The 21,416-nt window shown below is 32.4% G+C and overlaps 3 protein-coding genes across 5 annotated transcripts; all 3 read right to left on the minus strand.

Moving 5' to 3' along the window:
- Positions 1-4,798: 4,798 nt before the first annotated feature.
- Positions 4,799-8,820, minus strand: LOC107851669 (AT-hook motif nuclear-localized protein 20). Of its 3 annotated transcripts, XR_001669118.2 has the most exons (4): positions 7,994-8,820; positions 7,039-7,419; positions 5,437-5,496; positions 4,799-4,993 (listed from the first exon to the last, which is right to left on the minus strand). XR_001669118.2 is itself a non-coding variant. In XM_016696750.2 (3 exons), the coding sequence occupies exons 1-2, from the start codon at positions 8,499-8,501 to the stop codon at positions 7,046-7,048; spliced, it is 882 nt and encodes a 293-aa protein (XP_016552236.2). In that variant the 5' UTR covers positions 8,502-8,820; the 3' UTR covers positions 4,799-5,496; positions 7,039-7,045. The 3 variants fall into 3 exon arrangements, 2 of the variants coding, with proteins under 2 accessions (XP_016552236.2, XP_016552235.2); XM_016696750.2 differs by having other exon boundaries at positions 4,799-5,496; XM_016696749.2 differs by lacking the exons at positions 4,799-4,993; positions 5,437-5,496 and having other exon boundaries at positions 6,845-7,419.
- Positions 8,821-16,844: 8,024 nt separating this feature from the next.
- Positions 16,845-17,510, minus strand: LOC107849340. Its single transcript, XM_016693943.2, has one exon. It carries the CDS (start codon positions 17,508-17,510, stop codon positions 16,845-16,847), a length of 666 nt encoding a protein of 221 aa, XP_016549429.2.
- Positions 17,511-17,719: 209 nt separating this feature from the next.
- On the minus strand, positions 17,720-18,817 carry LOC124889577. The gene is made up of 2 exons (XM_047401534.1): positions 18,672-18,817; positions 17,720-18,542 (listed from the first exon to the last, which is right to left on the minus strand). Exons 1-2 carry the CDS (start codon positions 18,815-18,817, stop codon positions 17,720-17,722), a joined length of 969 nt encoding a protein of 322 aa, XP_047257490.1.
- Between the last annotated feature and the right edge of the window lie 2,599 nt (positions 18,818-21,416).

Raw genomic sequence — 21,416 nt, forward strand, 5'->3', positions numbered from 1 at the left:
AGTATGGACATAAGTTGCATAGAGAACTCGTACCATAGGCATAGGCATAATTTGAATACATAAGGCATTGGTAGTATTTCCTCCTAGACTGAAGTAGGGGGAATTTGATAAAATAAGAGTAGATATCATCATAAATCTTCCCTGAAACTCGGCACCATGAGCAAGTTCAAGATCCTCCTGAGTTCATAATCTTCTCCTTAGCTCAAAGGTCACTATCCAAGACTTATGGAATCCTCTCATTAAATCTATTAGCAAAACACTCAGCACAATAAGGGCATCACTATAGACATGAACGCCAAATTAACTCCCCCATGATAACCATAAAATGAGAACACTAAGTTCTTTCTAGGATATCCTTTCAAGGGACACTAATCTTAATTTTTGCTAGGTTCTATAGCCATCACGCTATAACTCACACTCTCAAGAGAAAACACATCGATACTTCTTAACACATAACAATTTATTTTTCACTCCTTAATATACTAGGATTACACCTCTAATATGATATTCTCACAATTTAATAAAATTTTTAAAACTATACCAAGAGCTCATATCGTCTATGTATACTTTCTTCAACTTGGCTTTACCAACACCATATATTATTTATCTTTCCTTCTTCATATGAAAAACTCAAGAACATTTACTAGGAAAGATAAAACATACACGCTTGAAACCTCATCATGTAACATGCTACATGGGGTACAACTTATACTTATAAACCTAACTCTCTTATTCAACTAATGACTTCGCCCCAATTTATTGCGTTCAACACTAGTCCTCATGTAGATATATATCACAACTACACACCCAAACATTTCATAAGTCGCCAACCTAGGCTATTGCATACATGATATCAAGTCTACTAATCCATTTCTCATAAATCTTACAATAAGCGATTTTTTTAAAATTTAAGAGTGTTATTTTTTATTTTTTTTAAATTTATTCTTTACTTTACATTTTCAAGGAGGCACCTCTTTACTTTTAAGAAGAGCTTAGAAGAATCAAAGGGGTAATATTGACAAATTACTTTTTGACTATATTTTTAAATATCTTTTTTAAGGTGGTACTATACTCTAATAATTCACTAAAGTAATTCGATTTTGACACGCCGTATCTTGCTAAGTTCATGTTTATGTTATCTTTTACTTTTTCATACATCCTGGTATATTTAACTTTTTTAACCGATTTTGACTTTTTTTTTTAAGAAATGGATAAACAATCGGCTCCCAAAATTAAAAAGCACCTAAATTTTTGTTCTTAGTTTATTAAGACTGCATTTATTTTTATTAAGATTAAAACGCCTGAATCTGAATATAATCTGAATGATTAAAATGTTGTTTGTGGATCAAAATATTGAATGATTAAAGTTGTTTGTTTTTTAAGCATCTGAACATGTATAAGTTATTTATATATAAGTACAATATATGTAAAATCAAATAAAATAAGAAAAGATATTATATTAATAAAGTATTAGAAAACAAAAAAAGTGATATAAACTTTTTATTAGAAAAAAAGTGATATAAACAAAGTAAAATTATTATTTGATAAGAAAATAAAATACTTAAATATATAAATTTCAAATAATTTTACTCATATTAGTATAGTAGTACATAAGAAAATAAAGTATTTAAATAATTGTTTTCATAGTATAACATAGTAAATATTACCTAAATTATACGAGAGTCATAGTGATTAGTATACAATATAGCTACAGCTTGATCTTGGAATAATGAGACAAGCTAATTTTTTTACGTGTATGCACTCATCATTAGTGCAAATAATGAGTAGAATAATAATAATCATGAATTAATAATTAAATAACTTACACATAAGGTTTAAATTAAATATTCGATAAATACGTATTTATTTTTTAAAAAAAAACAAATTACACTTTAGTGAATCATTTGAAATCAGTTGATAGTTAGATACGAGGGATAGAGAGAGAACATTAATTTTGTTTGCAAAAGAGAGATTGAATTTTTTCTAAATAAAAGTAGATTGCTTATGAGAGTATCTGTCACAGATTCATTCGGACATGTTTAGACCCATTAAGATGCGTTAAAACATAAAAAAAATGAATTTAATGGGCTGAAATCTGACTCATTAAATTCATACATTCATTAACCGCAAACAAATAAGGCTTGAACTAGCTAGTTGTTTTATTTTTATCCCTCCATAGAAGCTTGCACCTTTTTGCTCACTCGGTAAATCGAACCCACAACCTTCAGATTGAAAATAAAAGATACTTACTACTCACCATTTGAGCAACACCCTCTAGTGTTGAACGAGCTAGTTCAAAAATCAACTTCAAACTAATTAAGTATTTTGATAAGAATTTGTTACATCCTCTATTTCGTTTTCCTTTTCTTTTGTTTTGCTGAAAGTGTCAAAATTAATCTAATTGGTCATCTTTCAAAGGTACTGCTCTAAATCGACGAATTTGATCTTAAAAAAAAATACTTCTAAAATAACTTGATTTTAGAAGCTCGATCAAATAGGGCATATAAAATTTTTATTTTAATGAGCAGGTTATCTGAAGCTTTAGCTAATTCTAAACAAGTAATTTACAATAGTGACGTGCAAACTAATCTCGTACCCCAATTGTATTAGAACACTCGCCTAATAGTGTTTTGGTTAAATTAACTTTAATTTTTAACATATTCATCGTAATTTAATAAGTGGAGTCCAAAGAAAATGGTGCATAAGCAGTTTTGCCTCTATTTTGTGAAGGCAGAAAAGTTATTTATGATAAACTTTCACTTCAAATAGAGCATATCCACGTCAAGTATTGAAAGGAAATATAATTGTAAACAAATTATGCTAAAACAAAATACAAAATAACAATAGCAACAACAAATAATACGGTAATTATAGTTCGATTAAATTAATTTTAATTAATTAAGTTAGATTAGCTTTAGTGAGCTACTAAAGGTCATCTGTTCACCAGCTAATTAAGTAATTGTTTTAATCAGGAATCAATGACCACAACAAACACTGACCTAATTAATTTAATCATTTAATTAATTAATCCTCTAAGCACCAGTAAAGTGATAGAAACCCCTCATTTTATTGTCTAATTAATAAATATTCCATTATTGTGCCAACTGTAGCACCAATCAAACAAAACACTCATCTTTCCCTTTTTTTATTTGTTCTTACTTCCTCCGTTTCATTTTACTTGACTTTCTTTCTAAATAAATATGTTTGTTTCATATTAGTAGTCCATTTTCATAAATCTAGAGTATTTCATTATTTCATTCCCGTATTACCCGTAGTATTAAATAAGAAAATAGAAATAATTAGAGTTAATGTTTCAAGACATATTAATAGAGAGTTAATTTTATAAAATACACTTCTAATTAATATTTTTTTAATGGAATAGAGAAATATATTCATCCCTTTTTCACATATTATTATGCGTATTTTTATCTCAATTTATGTGACAATATTTAAAACTTATTATAAATCTAAAGTTTTTCTTTTAAAGATTTATGGCCTACAATCAGTGTTAAATATTTTACAACTAAAGTACTTTTGAATATAAATAATATTATCTTTGATACAAACTTAAAAGTAAATGTGCAACGTAAAGTAAAATTAAAAGAGTATCTATTTGTAGTTGTATTTAAAAAGCTATAAATCGTGGGCAAAACATCATAACGTGATTATACTAATGAAGAAAGTGACCAAATTAAACAAAGAAGAAAACTATTCTTTGATTGTTGAAAAATTCTCAGGTAACGAATTAATGTATTCAACTAATTAACCCAAATTTAAAATTTAAAATTTATAAAAAAATTTAAACATCTTAAGTTATTATACGATAATAATTAAATTCATAATTAAATATTTAAAAATATGAATAGAAAATAAAAATTATAGAATTTACGTGAACCCACCTATATTAAATATTAGTTCCGCCCACACTTTGATGCACCATTATAAAGGTTTATTGGTATGGTATTATTTGTTCACATATTATATTGTAGAGTTCTCTAAAACGACAAGACAGTAGTTGAATATTCTAGGTGCATGTCTCTTGCAGTTTTTTTTTTTCCTTTAAAAAGGGAATTAAATGATTTTTAATTTGTTTGAGCAATTATGGGCTTTATTGTCGTTTTAATAATGTTTATGTTTTTTCCCGACCTAGTCAAAAAGTCTTGGCTGATAATAACATGTTGAGCTTTGAAAGAAACTCTTATCATTTTCCTTTGAACTTCTTGAGCCAATTTATAGTTGTCATTTTTTTAATTTCTTTCACATCCTCAAGGTTTCATAGGACCATTTTTAACATTGAATAGGTAACCAATATGGATTATGATGGAATGATTAAGATCTCTTCATCTTTAGCTTTGAATGCGAGATATGGAAAAAGAAAAGGCATTCTTTAGGAGCGACGCCCAGAGAAATAGTTCATGCAATAAGAGAATTTTTATTAGTCAAATTTCAATGTGAATATTGAATTCTAGGGAGAAATAAAAAAGATAAACATTCAATAAGTAACTGTGTATTAATATTAAAACACAATTTTTAAAAGTTTTGATAGGACGATCTTGGCTTTACGCAGCGACGTGATGCATATATAGATTAAATTGAGTCTCAAAAACAGGTGCCAAACTCGAGGTAGGAAAATGAAATACAAAAATTGATCATTCTACTTCCAATTTTAAAAAATCAATGAAATTTACATAACGTAACAACGTTTTACGTGATTAGTATATTTAACTTGTTATAGCAGTTTAACTTATAAGTCACTTATCTAGGACTCGATTGATTAAATTACATATATATATATATATATATATTTAAAAAAATATATTATTACAATTCACTGATATACAACTCTTTATCGCTAGGATCCGTTAACTTCTTTTAAGAAAAAGGATACATGAATGTACCGGGGGGATGGAGTACATGCATGTACCATGGGATGTGCAGAAAAGCTGTGGCCTATTATGTCTTTCACTTGGCCTGCATCTTTTGTGATCCAATCCTTAAAAACATGATAATATGTCAATCCTACGAATGAAAATATAGTAGTAATAAAAAAGGAACAGAATAATAAGATGATCTCCATGGAACCATTTATTGTGTTGCTGACATAGAAGACAGATTTTGTCATAAGATCCATAAATTCAGATCTAAAATAGAGAGAGGGAGGAGGGCTACATATCTTTATATATTATTTATACTTTCATGTTGATTTTTCGAAGGTTAATATTTATTTTTTCCATTTCAATTTATATGAACTAGTTTTGACATAATAAGTGGTTTAAAAAAGAAATAAAGACTTTTGAAACTTGTTGTTTAAATAAGTCATAGTTATTTGTGTGGTTATAAATCATTTCATTAAGGATAAAATAGACATTTTAAAGTTGGATTGTTACTAAATATAAATCATGATCGATCCACGTCCTAGAATAGTGTCTAACTTACCTAGCAACCAAACTTAAAAGTGAATCATTCAGTCATGAGATGTTTATAGAACAGAATGACCTGGAAAAAAAAAGCTAAGTGAGTGATATAAATTGGCACAACGAAAATATTAAATATTTTAAAATTACAATTAGATATTTAAAAGATATCCAAAAGTACTATTATTATAATTTTTTTTTATATTAATAAGATTAAAAAAATATTTTTTAAAATATTAATAAAAATTAATCTAATTAACTTTTAAAAAAATGAAACATGAAAAATATCATAGGAGGAACGAGTATCTTCACATTCTTCTAGCTGGTCACTACTAGTTGCATCAAAAGTACCATTTCTCCATGAATTCAGCAAACTCTATTTCCTAAGATTCTCTGTTCACTGTTACTAAAATTAATTTATAGAGCATCAAACACTAGATTTTTTTTATTTTATACAGTATTAATCCTTCCGTCACAATATATATATGTGGTATGTTGAAATTGAATACGAAGCTTTAGGAAATATTCAAAAGCTTTTGAATTTTGTAGTATAAAACGAACTCCATAGATCAACATAGTTAGCATAAAATGAAAAAAAAAAAAAAAAAAAAAAAAAAAAAAAAAAAAAAAAAAAAAAACTTATTTCTTAATATGATGAATGATCAGGTTATACGATTTGGGTGTGAATTAACTAAAACAAGATAAACTTATCACATAAATTGTGACAAAGTGGCCGGTAATATTGGATGTTGTATGAATAATGAATTGCTACTTGCAAGAAAAAATGGCATGAAACTTGTTTGAAATAGATATAGATAAATCAAACCCCATTAATTAGATTAGTTAAGTGTGGATATCTCATTATATATCTCTTTAGTATATCACTTTTTTTTATTGGCAGTTAACTCCGCTGGCATGCGGAGACTTTTAAATAAAATACTCTATCTTTATAAGAATCTTTTTTGTGGAAAATAAAAAGGTAGAAAACCTAATAAATCTGAATATATATTATATCTCATCTTATATATCTAATATAAGTATTTAACAACAACAACAAAACATCCAATGTAATCCCACCTAGTATACAAGTATTTAAATAAAAAATACCTCGATGCACTAAGCATTCCGCATTAGAATCAAGAAAGAGTTAGTATCTTAGAGATATAATATAGACAATCTACCCTAATAGCTTTCAAAGAACTAAAAATGATGTACTAGGTAGGAGGGGCAAAATACACCATCCAAAGAAAATAACATAGGGAGAAGGAATCAACAAAAAAAGATAGAAACCCTAAAATGATATGTTGAGAATTATTTATTATGTAGAGATTTATAATAAAACCATATAGAAAATTGCTCAAAAACATTTTACCGACCAGCAAAAAAACCCTAAGAATATGATGAGGAGAATTAGAAGAAGAAGAGGAAGATTGAAGTAGGGTAAGGAAACCCCATCATGTTGAATCAAATTCAAGGAGAAAATTAATATACATAAATTAGACCTCAAATAACTTCTTTAAATTTTTTACCATACAACATAATCAGAAGAAGAAGCTAAGCTCTAAACCCTCTCTCGCTTTGTTTTTCTTTCCTTGAATTATTATTACTGTTATCATTAAATTACCTCTAAATTAAAAAGGAGGGCGTCCATGTGCCCAAGCAAATGCTTCATGGTTCAATTGTCCACCATTTGGTAGCAAATTTGGTGGCAAATTATATACTGGCATATTTGATGATGGAATGTCACCCATACCACCACCACCACCTTGTTGATGTGCTCCGCCACCACCACCTCCTACGATTCCCGGTGGCGATCCACCACCACCAAGTTGTCCTTGTGCTGCCGGTCCACCGCCTTCTTCTTCCTCCTCCAGTGGTAGCCTCTCATATGTAGCATTAGAAAAAGTTGATGCAATTACCATAACTGGTCCGGATGCCACTAATGACCCTACTACACTTCCTCCTACAACTTGCCCTTGTCCTCCTGCTAGGTATATAGTCAAACCTGCATCGAGGCATGATATAATTAAGTAATTTTGTAGAATCGTACTCTTTCTAACAACTTAAGTAATCTCTTAGCCGAGTCAAACAATTCATCAATATGATAACAGAGCAGGCAAAAGGAATGTTGATACATAACGTAAGTACTGCAACTAGCTAGAAGCGTTCTCTCTCTAACCGTTTAATGTTGTAGACGAAATAGTCACATATTCAACATGAAATTAGAGAAGGAAATAGACTTGTTAAGATATAACATAAGTAATCTTGTAATTAAAATTGTGCTATTTCTAGCAGCTTAAACTTGTAGATGAGTTTGCTAAATCGCATAGTTCAACATGAAATTAGAGCAGGCAAAAGATATGTTCACATAACATAATTAGGTATTATATATAATTAAAAGTGTACTCTCTCTATAAAAGTTTAACTGAAATAGTCACACAATTATGATATCAGAACAAACAATATAATAGAGGTGTTAGTGTTAGATACATAACATAATTAAGTACAAAAATCAAAAGTATAACTCGTCTATCAATTTAAACGTATAAATAAGATGGTCACACAGTTCAACAAACAACCTGTTGATCCAGGAGGAGCAGGTCCAGGGAGAAAAGCGCCAGTCAACGATAAGATCTCAAAACGCCCGTGTAATGCCATGACAGCTCCAGGAGCAGAAGGTTGTCTTAGGGTTACATTAGTAACAGTTCCAGTAGCACTCAATACACAAACACCTCTTTGTCTTTTCCTAGCAAACTGTGCTATGCTTTCAGCTACATCAGCTCCATTAGCAACTTCCATAACATGGCTTCTAAGTGCGTTAGGACTATCCCTCGTCACAAAGATGGGAGGTTTGGGTTTGTTTTTTGAGCCAGCTGGTCGACCTCTGGGTCGACGAGTGGCTACTTCAACTGCACCCTCTTTGGGGTCATCACTATGGTCCCTATCTTCGTCATGACTACCACTACCACCACTGTTATCGTTCATAGATACACCTAGATCTGGTTTCTTAAGAGATGGTGAACCAGCTGATGATGATGTTTCAACTCCTTGTAAACCTACTTGGCCTGTCCACCATGGGTTTGCCATGTTAATTAGGAAACTAGCTCAAAGATAGGGTTTTTGTCTAGTGGAAAATGAATTCTTGAAGTCTAAAGGACAGATTAAAACTATGGGGAAAAAGGATCTTTGATTTTATCCCTTTTTTCTATGTGTGAAAATCTTGGATTTTACAAAGGTTGAGAATTTGGGACTAGTTTTTTTTTTCTTTTGGGAGGGTCAAGGATGACTATGGTGAGAGAATAATTCAACAAGGATCTAAGCAAAGAGCTAAAGAGATGATCACAAGAGAAGGAGAGAGAGGAGAGTGATGATGATGATTAAGGAACAAGGAGAATGAGTTAATAAGGTTTGTGGGTCTTCCTATTTATTTACTTAAGTTTTGTTTTATAAAAATATTCTTTTTTATTCTCGGGGTGACGAGTGAGGGGTGGTGGGGACCTAGAGCGGGGGGCGAATGTCGATTACAGACTCGACTGAACTCAGTAATTTTGCTTTTGAATAACTATATTTTAGCTTAAAAATTTATCACTCTCTTTGTTAATTCACTTTTATTTGTTCATTACGTCAAAAGTAAATTCATGATCTATAAAAAATGATGCATACACAATTTTTATCTTTATTTTGTAAAGATAAATGAACTATTTTCGATAGATCCTACAGTGTGGGTGGGAACTAGGCAAAACACCGGAAGACACAAAAGTGTGTCAAAGGATGAAAGGTTGAACAAGGTATAGTGTGTAGTCTCTTGAGAAATGAGAAATGGGAAAGAGAGCTAAGCAAAGGGTCTCTTGGAAATTAGGGTTTTGCGGTGTGGGGTCTTGTGCGCGTGAGGTAGTGGGTTGCATGTTCTCTCTTCCTCCCAAGACAATACTACATGGTACTTTATATTACCTTATGTAAGTTAAATTTAATTTAGACATAATACATCTATATATATGTCTTTTAATTTGATTTGGTTGGTATTTACGTTTTTTTAATTTTGGTGTATATAAGTTGGTATTTAAGTTTGTATAAAGTTAAATAAGTAGACATATATGTCCTATATTTTTTACGTGGCAATTCACATCCTGCATGCCATCCTATATGTTTTGTCATATAGGAGAGGTATGAGTACTTGTTTTATTTCTTACAAGTTTAAATGTTTACTTGTATACATCCAAAGTAATTACAAGGCGTATGTTAACTGATGATGCTAAGTTAAAGAACAAGTTTATGTATGATGTCTTAAATTTATGATAATTGATAATTTTTCATTTAAATCTAATACAACAACTTAAGAGATACATTAAATAACTATTATAATCAATTAAATTGCATTTAGCAATCGATAATGTAATTAAAAAAAGATTGTACGTGGGTTAAACAAGCATTCCACATCTATAGACTACAAGGTTCCCTTAACAAGTTTTTCCTAACAGTAACCATCTATGTATATAATTACAACTTTATTTTTTTTGGTTTCCATCTATGTATATAATTACAACAGATATTACATATAACTATAGCGTACATAGTGTAACGGAATGATCTATATCTCTTCGCCCTAAATTAAAAGTATTGGGAGAATTTTTTGATTCCTACCCACTTTCAAAACTTATTTTGAGCTATAGACATCAAATTTCTTTTTGATTTATTTTTTAGGGTTAGGTCTAAAAAGTAGGCCAGGGTTATGGGGTCATGGGTTCATTTAACATTTTTAAAACTTGGAAAAAAAATATAACTTTTTAAAAACTACCACATGGTCCCTTTTGTATATTTTTACATTTTCAAAATATTTTTTAAAATCAATTAATATTTTCAACTACACATTTCTCTCTCCTCAAAACCTTCCTTCTCCCGTTTTGGTTCCGATTTTTTCGACCAGAAAAATATGGTTGATTCTTGCTTCCTAAGGTAAAAAATTTTAATTTCTCTTACTTAGGTAAGTGTAATTTTCTTCCCCAATCAGTTCTAGATCCATTTTACTAATTTTTTTCGATAATGCTTTGTGTTGGGGTTCTTCGATTTTGACAAAAATTGCACTATTCCTCGTTGAATTAGTCAAAATTTGGGTGTTTTTAGTTAACATTGTCGATTTTGCATGTTTAATCGGGTTTTGTTGTGGATAATGATTAGACATTTTTTTAACTTTGGTAGTTATATTGCGTTTGATTTTGAATTTTTTTATACTGAATTGGACCTGTTTTAACGGTGTTCTTGTCGTTGTGAATTGCACTGCCAATGTTGGAACTTGAATTGCATGTTTGGTGTGAGGCATTTTTTCATTTTTCTTAATAGACTATTGGTCGATAGGTCGACCACTGCAGATTTGTCGTTGCTGCATTTGTTCATTTTTTTAAATAGACCAGTGATCAATAGATCGACCACTGCAGATTTATTTTTGCTGCATTTGTTCATTTTTTTAATAGATTGGTGGTCGATAAATCGGCCACTACAGATTCGTTTTTTGCTGTAGATCATAAATGGTGAGAAGAGTTCATAGAGCGATTAAAAGGCCTGCTTCCACTACTTCTACCAGTAGGAAGCAAAAATTCGAAGAAGTTTTGAAAACTTTCAAGAGAAAAAAATTCGTAGTCGATGAATCGGAGTTGGAAATCGAATCAAGAATTCTTGCTGATATTTTCGAATATAATGAAAGTAGTGCACATGAGAGTGAGGATTCTAAGGATGGTGAAGGTAAAAGCGAGGGGGAAAGTAAAGAAGAAAGTAAAAGTGATAGCGGGGATGGTGAGGATAGGAGAGATAGCGGAGATGGGGAGGAGGATCCCCTATCCTTGGCAATTTGTGCGAGAGACATCTCTATTAAGTCGTACGGCCTAACAACCTGGATGGATGATCTTGGCTATTTTCCTGCAAAGATTTCTTTGAGAGCAAGAATGGCGGTATATCGAGAGTTTAGACGGGTTCTTGTTGAACAAAAGTTGTATTGTGATTTTAAGAAGACATGTTTTAGACACTTGAGGCATATTCCGGAATATTTTAAGTTTAATAGACAGATGGTTCATTATATATTGCTGCGACGTATAAAAAATTAAAAAAAAAACTGCATGAGATTTGGTTTTGTGTGAACGGTAAGCCAGCTTGTTTCGGCTTAAAGGAATTTACTTTGATTATGGGGCTAAATTGTTCAACGTGTCTCCGTGAATCAAAAATGAACAAAGTCCTCCAAAATGGAGAAAGTTTTTATTTTAAGGTGACAAAGAACAAGAGCATTACTGCTGCAAAGTTGATTAGCCTGATGAAAGGTAATAGGTTAAATAATCAACAAAAGTTGAAGTGTGCTTTGGTTTGTGCACGCGATGCCGTTGGCAAAGGACCCGTCAAAGAAGGTGGATTCGGACCACATCAAGATGGCGGAAGATTTAGAATTCTTTGGGGGGTATCCATAGGGAAAAGAGTCCTTTGAGCTGACCTTGATCTATCTTCAAAAGAAGACTGATTTGACCAAGCAGAAAGAAGCTTTTGTCAAGAGGAATAATTCATCGTACGCATTATTTGGCTTTCCCTAGGCCTTTCTGGTACTTTTAGTCAACCAACCTATTGATTTATTATAGACTTCTACATATTTATGCAGTAATACATAGACACTATAGACTTACTTTTGCTTCTATTGATTGTAGGTTTGGATATATGAGGCCTTTCCTCATCTGGAAAGGTACGCCGGCAAGTCATTGGATTCTCCCCTGCCCATTCCCCGTCTTCTTCGATGGCACAGGTTGAAGTGCGATAACATAATGGAAGACGACCCATTTAAGTACAAAGAAAACAACACAAAGGTAAAATTATACTTATTTTGATATGATACTAATATTATTATATTAGCAAATGTGTTGTAATTTATTTTTATTTTTTTGTAGATTGTGCACCCGTACCTTACCCCTAAGTCCGTGAGATGGAACAGAGATACATGAAAAATTTTAAGTCATACACGGACAAAGTTAAGGATACGTCCATCGATGTATTGAAGGCCCAGCTAAAAGGCGTGACTGTCCTGACTTCATCAGTGGAGGTAGCGACCGAAGACGAATATTTGAGTGTCCACCATTATGTTCCAAGTCCATCACGCGTTTGTGATCATGCTGGTTCAAGTGGACTCAAAACTTCACCAGATGCTTCTAATGACGATGACCTACGCAAACGCATTGTGTTGCTCGAGAAAAATCTACTGCATATTGCTTCTTTTGTTAGAGATGAGAGGTTGAGGAGAATCGAGAAGAATAAGAAAAAACAACAAGAAGAAGGTAAATTAATTTATATTTTGCTCTATCAATTTAATTTTGTTGTATATATTTATTAATTATTTCAAAATAATATAGTGCACCTCAACAGGACCCCTCCTAGCTGGCATCAAGTAAACCTCGAAGAACTTACAGTCGCAGTGATGGACATGACTGTAGCAGATGAAAAAGGTGAAGAAGAGAAGAAAGAAGAAGAAAATGAAGAGGAAAATGCAACAGAAGAAGAAGAAGAAGAAGAAGAAGAAGAAGAAGAAGAAGAAGAAGAAGAAGAAGAAGAAGAAGAAGAAGAAGAAGAGGAAAAAGAAGTAAAAGATGAGGAGATGACAGCGGAAGTAGAAGAAGAAAATGAGGAGAGAAAAAAAATAGTGAAAAAAAATCATCATCATCATCATCAGAAGAAGAAGAAAAAATCGAGAAGACAGTTGAAGAAGAATTAGTGGTCGAACAAGAGGTTGAAAACATTGGAGAAGAGAAGAAATCAGCAGAAGAAGAAAAGAAGGAAAATGAGAAGAAAGAAGTTGAAGAAGGGGAGAAAAAATAGGAAGAAAAAGAATTGGATGTGATGTGCATTGTAGCGAAACTCATTCAAGAAAACTAGTTTTGTGGATTTAGAACAAACAATTTTCTTACTGATTTATTTTTTTTAGTGATTTGCTTTATGGATAATTGAATTACATATGTTTGATATATTTTTTTAGTGATTTGTTCTTTATGGATGAATTACATATATTTGACATGTCAATGATGACATTTACTGATGAAATAATGTTCAGTTATTCCATTGTCTCGTTAGATTAAATAGCTGGCTGCATTGCGTTACCAGTTCAGCTATTGTCCTAATTTACATTGGTTGATTAGAAACATAATAGAAGTTATTCACTATAATTTATAGACTTAACATACTATCGATTGAGTAATTCATATATTTACTTACCTTAACTATCATGGTTTATAGAGGTCAATGATAAAAGACGTAGACATAATTCTCTATTAATTATAGATTACACCCACGATTGATTTAATAAACCTTACATCTATTTATTCAGTTTCCTATATCCCTATTACACCTTTCTAGAAAGCCAACAACAATAACAAACCATACAATAAATTTTTTAGGCCTTTCTCTTTTTCTCGGCCAAAATCAGCCTTTTACTTGATCCCTCTCCATTTCGACTTCTTTTAGTGATCCTTTCAAGTAATCCCTTTGTTTTTCGGCTTCTTTTAGCAATGTCATGAGTAGATCTCTATTTTCTTTGAATTTCCGAAGTCTTTGGAGTATATGAAATTTGGAAGAAGTGCCTCAAAAATTTGATATCGATGGGCTACTCGTCGGTGAGTCTTCGTCAAGCCACTTAAAAAAAGAGCATCACCCATTATCCTTTTCAATAGCACAGTTAAAGAATTTTTGACCTGGATTTCAATCGGTGCGTGACGTCCTAAAAACAGCTGGATTGCCACAGTGACATATGTAGGACACTTTTGCATTTGATTTTTGGGATGGTTGAGACATTGTAGTTGTTTGCAAAAGTTAAAGACAAAAAATATGAGAGTGCTAACACAAAAATAACCTTCATTTTATAGAAGAAAAAGTGAGATACTACCGTTGGGTGTTGATTTGACGTGGACTTTATTACCGTTGTAAAAATCTGACATTTTGATTATTTTTTACTGTTGGTCATGTTTCATAGACCTTATTAATAATCAATGCCTTCTAAGGCTTAGGGTAGATGATTTACAGAATAGATATATAGTCTAGCATATACTAAGAGTTAATTCCTTAATAACCTCACTAGACGATGCTGGATATTCATAGACCTTAACTAGCACATATTTGGAGAAGGATTATTTAATTAATAAAATAATAAATAATTAAATTTTATGCATTTAAAGGATCTTGAACAAGTCATGTGATCGTATGAGAGTCCACGTAAATTGGATAAGGTGATCAATGAGGTGTGAGCATGGGTAGTGGATGAACAACTTAAACATGCATGGGGCAATGTTTACCCAAAGCACAATTGTGTTATGGAGAATTCATTTATTCTACCACAACTCATCACCTCACGTCATTGATCACCACTTTCTATTTATGTGGACTCTCATACAATCACATAACTTATTTAGGCTCATTCGATTGCATAAAATTCAATTATTGATTATTCTATTAATTAATTAACCCTTCTCAAAATATGTGCTAGTTATGGTCTATGAATAAATATCATAGTCTAGTTATTTATTTATGGAGGTAGTTACGAGTCTATGATAGACTATATTAGGTCGAGTACAAAACTAATCCTTGTCTAGCATAGATTTAGTACAACTTCATTAATACATGAACTAGACTATGACGCACATTTATAGACCATGACTAGAATATATTTTGAAAAGGATTATTTAATTAACAAAATAATAAGTAATTGAATTTTATGCAATCGAACGAGCCTAAATAAGTCATGTGATCGTATGAGAGTCCATATAAACTGAAAGTGCTGAAACAAGATGTAAGGTGATGAGTTGTGGTTGAATAACCAACATCCTTAGGGCAATGTTTAACAAAGGAGAAGTATGTTGTGAGGAATTCATTTGTTCATCCACTACCCATTCTCACACATCATTGATCACCTCATCCAATTTATTCAGACTCTCATACTATCACATGACTTGTTCAAACTCCTTTAATTGCATCAAATCTAATTATTTATTATTTTATTGATTAATTATTTCTTTTTTTCAAATATGCTACTAATGACAATAAACCAATATTGTATATCATTGAAAAGGCTTACAGTCTATGATATTTACTAAATACAATCGATGGGCTGGTACTATTTAACACATCGATTATGTATTAGGTCAAGCATAGACATTGAGATAAGTATCAAATAAACTGCATCGACTATAAATTTAATTTTGTATGAATTAACATAATCTTGGATAGACCAGATTAGCTTTCCATTGACGTATATGAATTATCCTAAACGTCTGACAACTATTCCGTTCATCTTCTACCTTGATCTCACGCAAAAAATTCTAAAAAGGATAAAAATGGAAAAATTACAGTGCAAAAAATGCAGGAAACAAGAATTAAACCAGAAACAAAAACTAAACAAGAATTAAAGGAATAAAATAATTAAACAAAAACTAAACAAGAATTATAGTACCACAAAATGCAGGAAACAAAAATTAATTTTCCATTAATTCACAACTGTTTGATTCATGTTCTAACAGAGGAAATTGCACAAAAATTTAAATGAGTCTAAAATTGCAGAAATTTAAAGGAAGACAAATATAGGAAAAACTAACATATTTCATTCATTCATTCATCATTGCAATGGTAGACCCATATTTTCAGCAAAACCCAAACAAAAAGTACAAAAATACAGAAGCTTTCATCTAACATAAACTTGAACATGAAAGCTTTCCATTGCGATGACATTAAAATAAATAAAAAAAAGACAAAAAAACTTAAAACTAAGGGGATGGTGGGGGGTGATCATCTCCCCCGGCTCCATGTTGAGCCGTTCTACAATCGCCCGTAAAAAATGGGCAATCCACCAGAGTTCGCAGTTATGATGCTCCCTGTCCTGCCCCAGTCCATATGAGAGGCGGTTAAAGTCGTTACGGAGGAGGAGAAGGTTGTAGTTAAGGTTGATCCTCCTTCTGGGTCTTAAAGGAGTGTATGGCATCTTGTCATCGATTTAATCTGATTTTGAGTTGATGAAGATGAATTTTGGGTGTCGTAGATGGGTGTTTATATAGACCAAAATAGAATCCTTTGGTTGGTATACGTTTGAATGGTGAAAATTGAAGAGAGGTAGTGTCTACCCAATTGATGCAAAGTCTGATTGGACGTGCAACAGCTTTTTTGATGTGTAATAAATGCTCAACTGCTCGCATCTGTCCTTTTGAACATTTAGGATTTTTAATAGACCTTATATAGGATCGATAATAAACCATGTGTTAAATAAAGAATAAAAGAAATAGATCGGACACACAATATATGCAATACTTTAAAAAGATCGAAATAGACTAAGAGTACAGTCGATAAATCTGGAATTAATCAAAAAATAAAGGGTTTTCAAAATACATACACTGCCATGACTTACAAAAATACAAATTCACACAAGACTAACTACGATTTGTTGTTGTTACAAGTGGTTCTCTTGTTCCCGGGTCTCTTGCACAGTGAACACTTGTTCCTCCTCTTTGACTTGAAAGTCTCTCCCACGCCCTTAACGCATTTTTTCTTTATTCCGAGTTTGGTGAATACGAAAGGTGGAATAATGTTCACGTCTAGCAATTCTAGTGGCACGTGCCATTCGGACTCCAAAGGGACAGTATTAATTGATTCCGAATACGCAAGGAGGTACTCTTCCACTTTATACAAGGGCGAAGAGTAATCATAGACTCTCAAACTATAATCTTCACCATGCTTCAATCGCAAAGCGGTCATCACGTGAACGCATGGTATTTTGACCAGGTCAAACTTCCTGTAAGAACACGACCTTTCCAGTAGGTCGACTTTGGTCGTACAGCCACTTCTGAACACAATGTATTGCCTTTTGTCCCCGCTTATGTTCTCTGAATAGAAGGAGTCTCCCTCGCTCATATTGTCTCTTAAGATCTTTTCGACGGCCAAAAAAAATTTGTTATCCTTACATTTGAGGCCGTAGGCACGCCTCTCCCTGAATATTTCATCAAATTTCTTGGTAATCGAATTGAATATGGATGCCACGGGGTACTCCCTTTCGTCAATCAACATAGCATTCACCGACTCGGCAATATTTGTGGTGATCATGTTTAACCTACTGCCGGGGAAATATGCCCTGCTCCATTTCTCAAAACCAAGATCATGCTCGAGAAAAAAGACTGCCTCAAGACTGTAGTTCTTGAATTCAACAAAATGGTCGCTAAACTCCTCAGGAGAATATGCATTTTCCGCGTTGTAGAATAGATATAGGTGTTCTCCGTAGTGGTGATTTACCTAGAGATTTTCACCTAGGTGCCTCATGCAGTACCCGTGATGAGCAGGTTGTACGCCTTCATGATGCCATTGGCAATGCTCTTGTGCCTATCGGAGATAAAGCATAAATCTGGTCCATCGAATACAATAGACTTCAGCTTCTCAAAGAAGAACATCCAAGATACATCGTTCTCTTTGTCAACGATGCAAAAGGCAATGGGATAAATATGGTTCTCTGTATCCTGTGCAACCGAGCTTAGCAGCACGCCCTCGTACTTACCGTATAAATGAGTGTCGTTAACTGCATTAACCTTCCTCATGTAGGCGAATCCCTTAATGCAAGGGCCCAATAATAAAAAATAGTACATAAACCTACAATCGACCTTGTTCACCATGATGAAATAGGTAGTGCCAACATTAAGAGCGTCGATCATGTATGAAAAAATGGGCAGAAAGGAATAACCGTGCTCCACTGTCCCTCGAACCATTTCCTTGGCAATCACATACCCCAACCAACATTTCCAATAGCTTGGTATACTTTTCAAGTTCTTGAAAACGATCCTCCGAATCTCACTAGTGTCCAGACCCTTTCCTTTGCGATATATGTTCACACACAATGATACATTAACTTTAGATGTGATTTTCCTATGGCAGTGGGTTGCGTATTCGATGCCACAACTGTGATCGGCGATGTATTTATAGATGACGAATCTGTCTGTGCATTCATACTTCTTCACTCGCAACATCCACTTGCAACTAGGACAAACATATTTCACCTTGAGGAATTTGCTGCAGCTCTTCAACGTAGCATAATCAAAAGAATTTCTCACAGTTGCTACGTCCAGCAACAATTTCAGCTCTTTTTTACTGGTAAATATTTAATTTACCTTAGTAGTTTCGTCGGAGAAGGTGTGGTTGGTTTGTGCTCCCAATTTGCACTTTTATCCCCCTTCTTCAGAGATAATTGGATCTTCCAATTCCATTGAATCATCTTACGAATCCATTGGATAAGCATCCAAACTCTCATCTTCAAATGAATCATGTTCGTCGATTTTCGGCTGTGGTGGCAGGATTGTCGAAGACCCTGGAATGATATTTATTCTCAATAATGGCCTAGATCCATCGGCAGTGACATCCAACATGTATAAAGACACATGACGATCATTATTTATGAACGTGGGGTGTATTTTACCCCGCACATTCATTACATAGCTAATCACAATGTTCTTTGGCTCACATTCTAATTCTCCGCTCTCAATTACGCTTCAAACCATGTCGTCGTACTATCCCTTGCGATGCAGCGAGATGGGAATTGTCTCCTTTGTAGCTGATTTCCACCTCCAACAGTTGGGACCCTACTCCCACGCACCCATATAATTACCACCTACGACAACTACCTCTGCTATTGCCATAATAGACCACACAAATTGATAATAGACCAATGTTTAAGTCTATAGATAGTCGATGACTGGTCGATCACTGGTATGAATACGTCCGTACAACGACGCGAATCGACTGATTTTTTTATATAATCGTTGCCCTCCTAGCTCTGGGATGGAAAAATGTATGTCTAGGACTTCTAAACTACTAAAATATATCTAATGATGAGGTATTGAGTGAATTTGGAAAGCTTTTCGAGCTAGTAGAAATGGTGAAAAACAAATTTGGAATTTTTTTTCAAAAAGGATGGAACAACAATGGAGGCAATGATGAAGAATGGAGATTTTCAGTTGTGATGAACAATTTTTCATCGAAAAAGTGGCTGGAATCGGAAATTATTGGTGAAAAAAGGAGCTTCTGTTGGAGTCTTCTTGGACAATTTTCTAAATTAAAATAGGAAATATGAAAAAATGGTTGAAATATAAAAAAAGGTGGGACATATTAAATATTAAATGGATGAGGGAGGGGACTAAAGTGTAAAGTTTAAAACTTGTGTGGTAGGTTTGTATGTAAAAATGGATGATGTAATAAATGTGTCTAAACACCTAATTTTTCAAGACTTGTGACTAAATGTAAAAATAAGTTTTTCAAAGTGTCTAACTATCAAACTATCCCAAGTATTGGTTCGAGTTTTATAAATAATTGTTTTAATAGGAAATGTTTTACCCTTTTAGCATAGCTTCCTAAATGCCAATTAAATCCGAGAATTCTTCATGAGTTTAGTGTACGTAATTAATAGTTAAACAACAATTAAACACATCCATCATTTAACATTTTCTTTCTAGAGAAAGTTCAGTGTGTATGCGGAATAGCAGGCATACATTGTTAAAACAGGTTTTTCGATTAAAATACTTTGTAATATATAAAAATCATTTCATTAATATTAGGTACAAGCAAATATTTTAATTTCCATCAGCATCTGTCCACTATAATTAAATGTCTACTCTGAAAATAGAGAAGAATCAGACAAGGAAATTAATATTGGTTCTTCCATGATTTATTTGGAAACTAGTCCCTACTTTCCAAAATTGAAATTATTTGTTATTTTAAAAACTTAAGATAAATTTAATTATCTTTTTAATTTTAATCTTTAGTGAGTAGTAGTAATTATTTTTTAAGATCACAAATACTTTAATATATGGAGTAATGAAGTGACGTTATATCTTAAGAAATAAATGAAGATGAAATAATAAAAAATCTCTACAAATTCATATTCTTTTAAAGGTGTGTGAAATAAATAAAAACACCACATAACTTGAGACGAAAAGAATAATCGAGCAAAAAATAGTAACAAATCCACACTTCAAAAGGTATTACTCCATGTGGGAGTTCTCTGAGAAGGATGAAATTATATACTAAAACAAATACGCTAATTAACGATCGAAATGAGAAAAGCAATTATAATAAGAGTTTATGGTTTGTGCATCATTAATGTTTAACTTTTTACACCATCAAGTCACATTGACCTGCTACAACAGGTAACCAACTTTCTTTTTTTTCTTTTTATTATTTTCCTTTTCCAAAATTCAAACACTAATATTCCCCCCCCCCCCCCCCCCCTAATCTCTCTCCTTGAAACCCTCCATATTCACAACTAGGGTTACGCATATTTTGATTCAAATAAAAAAATTAAAAATTTAAATCAAAATTAAATTTTGATTTCAGTTTTTCAATCTTTCGGTCGATTTCGATTTCAAATTTTAGGGATTCAGTTAATCGATTCGGTTTTCGGCTTTTCAAAAAAAATAATGGGATTACATCAAAAAATCAAAATTACATAAACAGTACATTAATATTTCTATTATATTTAATTATATACAAATTCTATCCAAATCTAATATCCCAATCCAATGATAGGCTCAAGTCCAATAAGTCCAATACCCTTTATTATATATATATAACCCTTCACTACACAACCCTAATTCATTATTCACATCACCATCTAACCTTCTCTTTATCAGTGGCTCCTCTCACTTAAATATCATCTTTATCTCTATATCATTTTTATTTTTCAGTAATTCACTTCACTGATTGTTACTGTTGTTAAGCACTCAAGTTCAATCGACCTTGATCTCTTACTTCTAAGCCTCAACGGCTCAACCCATCGGTAATTAGCTAGCCTTGAGCTCAACCGATCTATGTTCAGTTAACCACAGCGACGAGTCACTTCTTTCAGTTAGGCATATTTTAGTTCAAATAAAAAAATAAAAATTAAAATTAAAATTTAATTTTGATTTCGATTTTTCAATATTTCAATCGATTTCGATTTAAAATTCTAGGGATTCAATTAATCGATTTGTT

This window comes from Capsicum annuum, chromosome 12 (genome assembly GCF_002878395.1).
Source record: "Capsicum annuum cultivar UCD-10X-F1 chromosome 12, UCD10Xv1.1, whole genome shotgun sequence".
Lineage (NCBI taxonomy): Eukaryota > Viridiplantae > Streptophyta > Magnoliopsida > Solanales > Solanaceae > Capsicum > Capsicum annuum.